Below are 8,277 nucleotides of genomic sequence, written 5' to 3'. Positions count from 1 at the left end.
TGTAAAATTTACGGTAAAAAACTGGCAGCTGTGGTTGCCAGAAATCTACCGTAAAAAATATGGTCGAAATGTTCTTCTGTTTACGGCATACTTAAAAGTGAACTGTAAAATTTACGCTTAAAAACTGGTATGAAAAGCAAATACACTTTTTATATTTTAATACCACAAACATAGTAAATACATACTTTGGACAACCATATTCTTCTCCTTTAAACAGCAGTAAAACAATGTATTTCATGTTGGCTTCAACTTGCAGAACAAACATTTTGAATGATTACAATCTTTACCAGAAAGCAACACATTCAATAACCTGAACAAGACAGCACACCATTCTATTAACAGAATGGATTAATATCGTGAAAAGTGCTGTACAAATAAACTTGAATTGAATTGAATATAATGCATAACTAATAAAATTTGGGTAATATTATTACTCGTTACTGTCACGGTGCACACACACGAGGAACGAGGAGACGCTGGAGAATACTTTAACAGGACTTTATTTGCATGAACCAAGGGAGACGAACTCAGGAAGACGTTTAACAGCGGACCCAGAACTAGGGACTGAGAACACTTTAAATACACACAGGCGGAGGGGATGACGAGACACACCTGGGAGCAATGAAACATAACTAGGGCAGGAACAGGAAACTACCCAAATAAGGGCATGGGAAGGCACATGGGGAGCAGGACACACACAAAACATGGAACAGAGTCTGACACTTAGCCTTAAGCTGTATAGTGTGTACAGTATACCCTTACGAAAACTAAATTTATTCAAGTGTATTATTAGCATTTTTCTTTTAAACTAAAAAAATAGGAAAGTATAGCCTACTTTCAGTCTACTTTTTATGTACTTTTCAGAAATGTGCTTTATGTTCTTCTCAGAAATATACTTAAAATGACATTTAAGTATACTTTTTATTTAGTCTAAATATATTTGAGCCATACGCCGGGAATACATGTTTTCATTGTTATTCGGTAGGGGGCGCTATTACACATATTATGTGCAGAATTTCCAAAACACAAGCGAAGAAGAAACCGATAAAATACAGTCAACCAAACATAGATACACTGGTTAATTTAAATACTGCATAGTACAATCCATGCCGTTCAGCCTGAGCTCGGGCAAAACACACATTTGCTCATGTGACGAGGATGTTTTTTAAGCGCGTTAAGTAAGCCTGGTTTACATAATAAATAATAGTTTAGCATTCAAATACATCGCAAATATGGACACATTTAATTGGGTTAATGCCGATTGCGAGAGGTATGCTGCGCGAGAACGCCGTTTGCTTTCATTTTTGCATTGAATTAGCCTAATTCGTTTTGGCTTGTTAGCAACTTATATTTTTCATTCTTGTTTTCTTCTGAAACCGTTCAAAATAGCCTATAGGCTAGGTATTGTATTTATTATTTGTACATTATAACATTTCGCTTTATTTACCAGTGTTATTTATGAATGTAATAATGCGGTTTGTGCTTATCTGTGTTTAACCTAAACTACAACGTAACATTAATGTAGACCTACATACCGGTATCTAAATACGATTTTAGAATTTGATGCAATATAGACGTTTCATGCGTTGTGGTACTCTCCAAAATGGTGCTAGGGTGACGCGAAGGAGAAGAATTGTTGAATAAAGTTGTTATTTTAGTTTTTCTGCATACAAAAATACTCTCGTAGCTTCATAAAATTATGGTTGAACCACTGATGTAACATGGACTATTTTGTCGATGTTCTTTGTACTATTTTGTCGATGTTCTTCTTCTGGGTCAACATTTGTTGTTTTAGACTTGATCTTCATCCTTTCTTGTTTATCCTGCTGGCTCTCTTTAGTCTCATTGAGCGGCATTAATTTTAATTCCCAATTCACGCAGCCGCAAGTGTCTTGAACCGCTACCTTTCTTTCAGCAGGAATCTTCTCTGTGTCAGAGTCTTCTGGTCTGCTACATTTTCTGATTTTCGGTACATTGGGTCTCTTCACATTTTCTATGCGATTCTGAATCTGCTTGACCAGCGAGTGATACCCTGATCCAACTATATCATCTTCGATAACATCCTGCAAGGATGCAGGGTATTTGGCCACCATCTTTTTGGCAATGGCTGCAGAGCTTTGTTTACTGGGACAGTCACATACCTTCATCATTTCAGACATGACAATTCTTACCATATCTCGTCGCAATCTTGGGTTTGGTCTTTACTTTCTTTCTAAACATTGAGTCAATGCTCCTGGAAACTTCTGCCATGGTATCTTAAAATTGTCAGCCCAGTCTGAAGCAACTGTGGAAGCCTTGTCACATGATGGGGTTGATGAACATGAAGATGAACAAGTGCCACTGCTGCTCTCTCTAGAATTTGACAAGTTATCAGCACTTTGTTCTAAAAAGACAAAGGTAAAAAATGACTTCTTTTTTTGATCACTTATGAAACCAGATTATTTAAGAACACTTTTACATTTCTATACATTATGAAATCATAAGATGAAATGTACTTACTGATCTGGCTCCAAGCAGATACAAGTTTTCTGGACTGAATGGGTCGTAATACCGGCAAAAGGTCTGCTTCCTGAACATATTGAACGTCTCCACAACTGACTGCAGCACCGAAGATGAAATATCTTTTGAGTAACTCAGCAATTGCACTGATTACATTGCTTTGCTCTGGTTCATCCATGACTAAAACAGAGAAAAATAATAAATTTGGTGTCTCTAAAATTTATTAAAGGTATAGTTGGCCCAAAAATGAAATTTCTGTTATCATTTACACACCATCGAACTGTTACAAACCTGTATGAGTTTCTTTCTTCTTTTGAACATAAAAGATATTTTCCAAAGAAAAAATGAAGTATTTTTACTACATTTGATTACACACATTCTTCAAAATAACTTATTTTATGTACAATAGAAGAAAGAAACTCATACAGGTTTATAACAGCTTGATGGTGTGTAAATGATGACAGAAATTTAATTTTTTTGGTCAACTATACCTTCAAAATGTGGGGTGTGTTCAGCTGTGCAAACAGTGAAATATTATGATGCAAAAATATCAGTTTGGTTTGTATTATTTTAGTTTAAACCTCATTGTCCATAATCTGATCAATGGACCAAATTTGAGTATCAGACCTGGATAGTGTCACAGGTAATGATGTTTTTGTTTTAGATTTACTTCCTGAAAGGCTGCTTTTCTAGACTCCAAGTAGGGCTGCACAATTAATCGAAATGAAATCGCAAAGGCGATAAATCGCGATTAGGCAGAAGCTGCGATTGTCATGTTTATCTCTCAGTGAAGCTCGGTTCTGTGATCATCAGTAAATCTACATCCGAAGGCCAGAGGGCGATCTCACGTGGAAACTCCAAATACGCCGAACTTTTCCACGACATTCTAATTTATTGAGATGCACCTGTAGAAGATTTAACTGCTTTCATTGATTCAACGTGACTAATAAACAAACACACGACTTCGACAATATATATATATGGTTTATCTGAGTTCGTCTTATTATAATTTTTATTATAATAAAGTATATAATAATGCAATGCTAATCGACACAGCCTTTATCACTGCTTAGAATACTATGAAATATTGCATGCCTTAATTATTCTGTTTAAGAAGCCACATCAACTCACAGAAGAATTTATTTCAAACACTCGACTGACGTTATTAAGTGAGTTTGGAGTAAAAACATGTTATTAAATGACGTATTTTCACGTGCTTTCAGATGGAGCCGCATTTACTACACAGAGCCGTAGTTCACTGAGAATCTACGCAAACAGCTGTCATGATCGCGAACGATTTCTTCGATTTCATAATCGTACGATTATATCGTCTGCTATTATAAACGAGATTTTGTGTAGTTTGTCAGTGAACTACGGCTCTGTGTAGTAAATGCTGCTCCATCTGAAAGCACATGAAAATACGACATTTAATAACATGTTTTTACTCCAAACTCACTTAACTACTAATCACAGAACCAGCTTTACTGACAAGTTATTTTTGTAATATATCCAAAGTATTTTTGGATAAGAATAAAGCAAATAAGCAACCTGTGACACTGAAATTTTCTGAGCGCAAATCAGTTCAACAATGTCCTTTAGCTGAAGAGTTAATTGCCAAACCTCATCTGCAGGATCTAACACACTATCACCAAGTATAACAGGTAGAAGCCGTAAAAAAATTCAAATTTTGAATGGCCTGACCTGCCAGCTTAGGTCCATGAGAATTGACCTCAGAATGTTTTGTGAAAGCATCAGAGCCATTATATTTGAACTGCCTGATTCGATGGTTAAGAATTGGATAAATGAACCACTTCTTCTTAACAAAGTACTTGATGTAAAGAGCAACATCATAAGACAACACGCCTTCAAAAATGTTGTGACCAAGGCAAGGTGGCAAGCCAGGTTGGCACACTTTAAAGTTCTTCAAAGAGTTGAAAACTTTATGCTTTGAACTGTTTCCTTTTCGGTCTGTAATTGGTTAACAACAGCACTGTAGCCCTCAACTGTCACGCGTGCCTACTGTGCTGGAGCGAGAAGACGCGGAGACATAGGAGATTCAACGAAGAACACTCTTTAATGAAAGCAAAACAACAAGGAACACACATGTAGCACCGGGGATAGACGTTTAACACTGGACGCTAGACATAGGAAAACACAGGGCTTAAGTACTCAGACTAAACGTTGAGATTAACGGGACACAGCTGAAACAAATGGAACTTAATGGGAACAAGAACAGGAAAACCAAATATGGGCAGGAAACACGGGAGAAACTAGGTCATGGAAGGCACATGGAGAGAAAAACACAAGACACAGGAACACATATCCCAGATCAACACTGTTCATGTATCTCAGGGTACGATTAAATTAATTTACATTTAACCAGTTTAATATGAAGAGACAGTGAAATGTAGACCTTGTCGTATGTCGTTTATGTGTTTTTGCCCTACACTGTACAAGACGCGAGAACAGTCCGCTATTTAGGTTTGTACGTTAGCATGGACTCACCAACTTTAACACTAGCTAGTTTTAGCCAGAGATATGTTGCTGAAGCACAAGATGACACTAAAGTTTTTGCTTGAGCAGATGAAAATTGTAACAATGAGAGTATGACAACCAGAAAATTAATGTTTTTGTCTTCATTGGGGTTGGGGGTGAATGCTTGGGGACATTTTGCTCCATTTTGTTTGGGTTTAGGAAATAGAATAAAATAAATTCCATTGCCCATCCTCTCAGGATACCTGGAATCAGTGTTACAAGGACCCCAGGCACATCGTTTTTCCATTTTTGAAGCATAAATCCCATAAAAACGATGCAAGCTTCGGATCTTCCAGTGTTTCTCTATGGTGCTGAAACCTACAGATGTCCGAGTTCCGCTCCCCGTGCAACTGATACTCGACTGCCATTGGCTCATCTGCGTTCAAGGGGAGGGGCTTACCGATAGGTCAGTTACGTACCTTACTGCACGTTTTACGGCAGTTTCAAAGTGAAATGACCGTGGCACATTTATATTATGTTGGTACAGGCACGTATTGCTGCGTTTTTATTACGCTGCTTGAGGTACATATTGCGGCTGTTCAGAATTCAAATATTCGGGGAGTGTCGCTAAAAGTTAATGCTCTATCGTGTTGGAAATATCCCAAAACCCAACCCTAAACCTACCCGATTGTGTTAACAAAACCTGCTGAATTAGAAAACTCATGCATATGAAGCGGTATATGTGATTCACATATACAACGTTCAAAAGTATCAGTGTTCAAATCGCGCAGGATGTTAAAATTGTTTTGAAGTCATAATATTCTGTAAGTAATTGTGTGACAATGTATGCTTTATTAATCACAACTCTGTATCTGTAAATCATACTTTATGTGAAAAGGAATAAAAGGTGTCTGAGTTTTACTGCCTCTAGTGTTCATTTCAACTGGAAACTGCAGTGATTCGTACATATATGTACGATTTTTCAGTTTTGCAGAAATGTATATAGAGGCACGTATTTCCAATGAGCCTATGTTGTTCAAATTCCATCACTTACCATTGCTCACTTTTTCTCATTTTCCACTTCCCCTTCATTCTCAAACATTAACACATGTGACTGACACAAACTAACTTTATCAAAGTTCAGTCAGGACCACTCTGTTCGAGTCAGAATATTGTAGAGGTCCTGAACTTTATATTTGGCGGCAGGCTTTGCTCTGAAGGGTTCAGATTCTGAGCTATCCACAGGCAAACCTCACTGAGGTTTGAACCCCCCTGAAGCCTAAGCAATTGCCAGATATTTTAATATGCACAGTTATTTATACCAAGTAGAGTAACACCGTACTGTGGATAATATTGAACAATTTGAGTAACATGAGCTGGATAGATGATATATCTCTGTGGGCGAGCAGTTAAGTGATCATGTATCTGCATAGGAGGAGTTGGGGATGGAGGAGGGTAAGCGCATGTCTGTGCGACAGACTATGGCAAGCGTGAGTACGGATGATCTTATATCTTATTAATTGTAGTGTGAGGAGTTACAATCAGCTGAGCGTCAGCTGATGCTGCAGTCACGCCGTGGTCTGCCTGAACTACGCTGGAGCTCCATTCGTCGCTCAAACTAGATATATTATTACCAAACATTACTGTCTGAACCCCTGACATGGGGCCCCCTGGTGGCCATGGGGCTCTATGCAACCACATATTTCACTTATAGGGCTGGCACTGGAATCAATATTGATTCATCAAAAAGAAGACCTACTGATTTTAAGGCTTAAAATTGGGAAATCAAGATTGTCAACCCAGCCCTAGTAAGAATATCATGATTTATTGGATTTGCATTATTAGTGGTGTTTGCTAATTGTTTGCTTTGCTGTGAAGATTAAAAATTTTAAAGATGTTTTATGTGATGAATGCTAACTAAGGTCTCTGATGTTTCAGATAAACGCTGTAGCAGGTTCTACTCTCCTCCTGAAGATAAAAATCCGGATAATATCTGCAAAAATAATGTGTGTCGCTGCTCACAGGGTCCGTCTCAACTCCTTTCTTTCACTTTGCACATGAAACATGTTAAATTGGCAAATTATAACATAGTATTTATATGTATAGTATTGCTATATATTTTTATGTATAGTAACCTTTGAAAAGCTTTAAAATGATCCCTTGTAAACCATGTCATTCATTTTATATTTTATGAGTGAATGAATCCTTTAATATTACTTTTTTCACACATAAAAAAGTATGTAAATGTTTTATACATATAATCTTAGCTTTTTAATTTTTCTGCACAGGTAACTGCTGTGTACGAAAACCAGAAAATATGTCTTCTGGAAAACAGCGGTGGAAACTAGCTGCATGCAAAGGAAGACATTATGGTGAATATTTATGGGGTGGGGAGGGGGGTGTCTCTGAGGGCAATAAATTGGTTTAATTGGTGTCTTCTCTTCAGTCTACAAGGTTAAACTGATCAGTGTAAAGAAGTGTCACTACGATCAGTACGAGATGAAGATCGTCCAGATTATACAAAAGGGTAAGTCATAGCTGACTATTTTATTTTAATGGATAAGTTGAACTAGTGAAGGAAAAGCTGGCAACTAGTGCCCAGTGTGTGTGTGTGTGAAATTTTTGTTTTCCTGCTTTTTTTCTTGAGCAAAACTTTTCTCTATTGGGCGGACATTTTGGCCACTTGCAGTACCGTTTCTCGGCATAGGCAAGCTAGGCGGTCACCTAGGGCGCCACCAGCAGGAGGGGGTGCCAGTAAGAGCACATACTGGCGCTACATTTTAGCAGGGTTGTGATAATGAGTGGCACGGTACACTCTAAAAAATGCTGGGTTAAAAACAACCCAGCTTGGGTTATTTGGCAACCCAGCGCTGGGTAAATATTGGACAGAACACATGCTGGGTTATTTTGACCCAGCTGGTTGGGTTAAACGTTTTTACCCACCATGCTGGTTTGTTTTATTTAAGTCATCTATTGTTTAAAAATTATTATATTGCTGGCTTAAAATGGGCTGGAAATTAAAAATCACACACAGAATTACTATAGGCAACAGCAATAATCAAAAGATGAACATTTATTATTAAGCAAGAACACCCATGGACAAAATACAAGACAAATTGAATTTATTTGGGTGAATACAGCATAGTTTACAATATTACATACATTTAAACTCATTTAACAAGCATGAATAAAAAAGGCATATTTAAAAGTAGTATTTTAATTTAAGTGTATTCAACTGTTCTCTGTAATCACTGTTTTACCGAAATAGTGCTAATAAATCTGAGCCGGTGAAGGGCTGCTGTT

General features: G+C 37.4%; 1 protein-coding gene and 1 pseudogene across 1 annotated transcript in view; one reads left to right on the top strand and one right to left on the bottom strand.

Moving 5' to 3' along the window:
• Window positions 1-1,750: 1,750 nt before the first annotated feature.
• Window positions 1,751-2,677, bottom strand: LOC107716436 (uncharacterized; annotated as a pseudogene).
• A 4,264-nt stretch (window positions 2,678-6,941) lies between these two features.
• LOC107716441 (complement C3-like) overlaps window positions 6,942-8,277 on the top strand; it is a 10,294-nt gene continuing 8,958 nt past the window's right edge. The window contains exons 1-3 of the mRNA XM_016522893.1: window positions 6,942-6,999; window positions 7,263-7,346; window positions 7,421-7,501. Coding sequence (XP_016378379.1) covers window positions 7,292-7,346; window positions 7,421-7,501 — 136 coding nt within the window. The 5' untranslated portion in view covers window positions 6,942-6,999; window positions 7,263-7,291. The remainder of the gene's footprint in view (window positions 7,000-7,262; window positions 7,347-7,420; window positions 7,502-8,277) is intronic.

This window comes from Sinocyclocheilus rhinocerous, unplaced genomic scaffold (genome assembly GCF_001515625.1).
Source record: "Sinocyclocheilus rhinocerous isolate Xijiao unplaced genomic scaffold, SAMN03320098_v1.1 scaffold2135, whole genome shotgun sequence".
NCBI lineage: Eukaryota > Metazoa > Chordata > Actinopteri > Cypriniformes > Cyprinidae > Sinocyclocheilus > Sinocyclocheilus rhinocerous.
The sequence above is the reverse complement of the archived record's forward strand: the minus strand, read 5'-3'. Positions and strand labels throughout refer to the sequence as shown.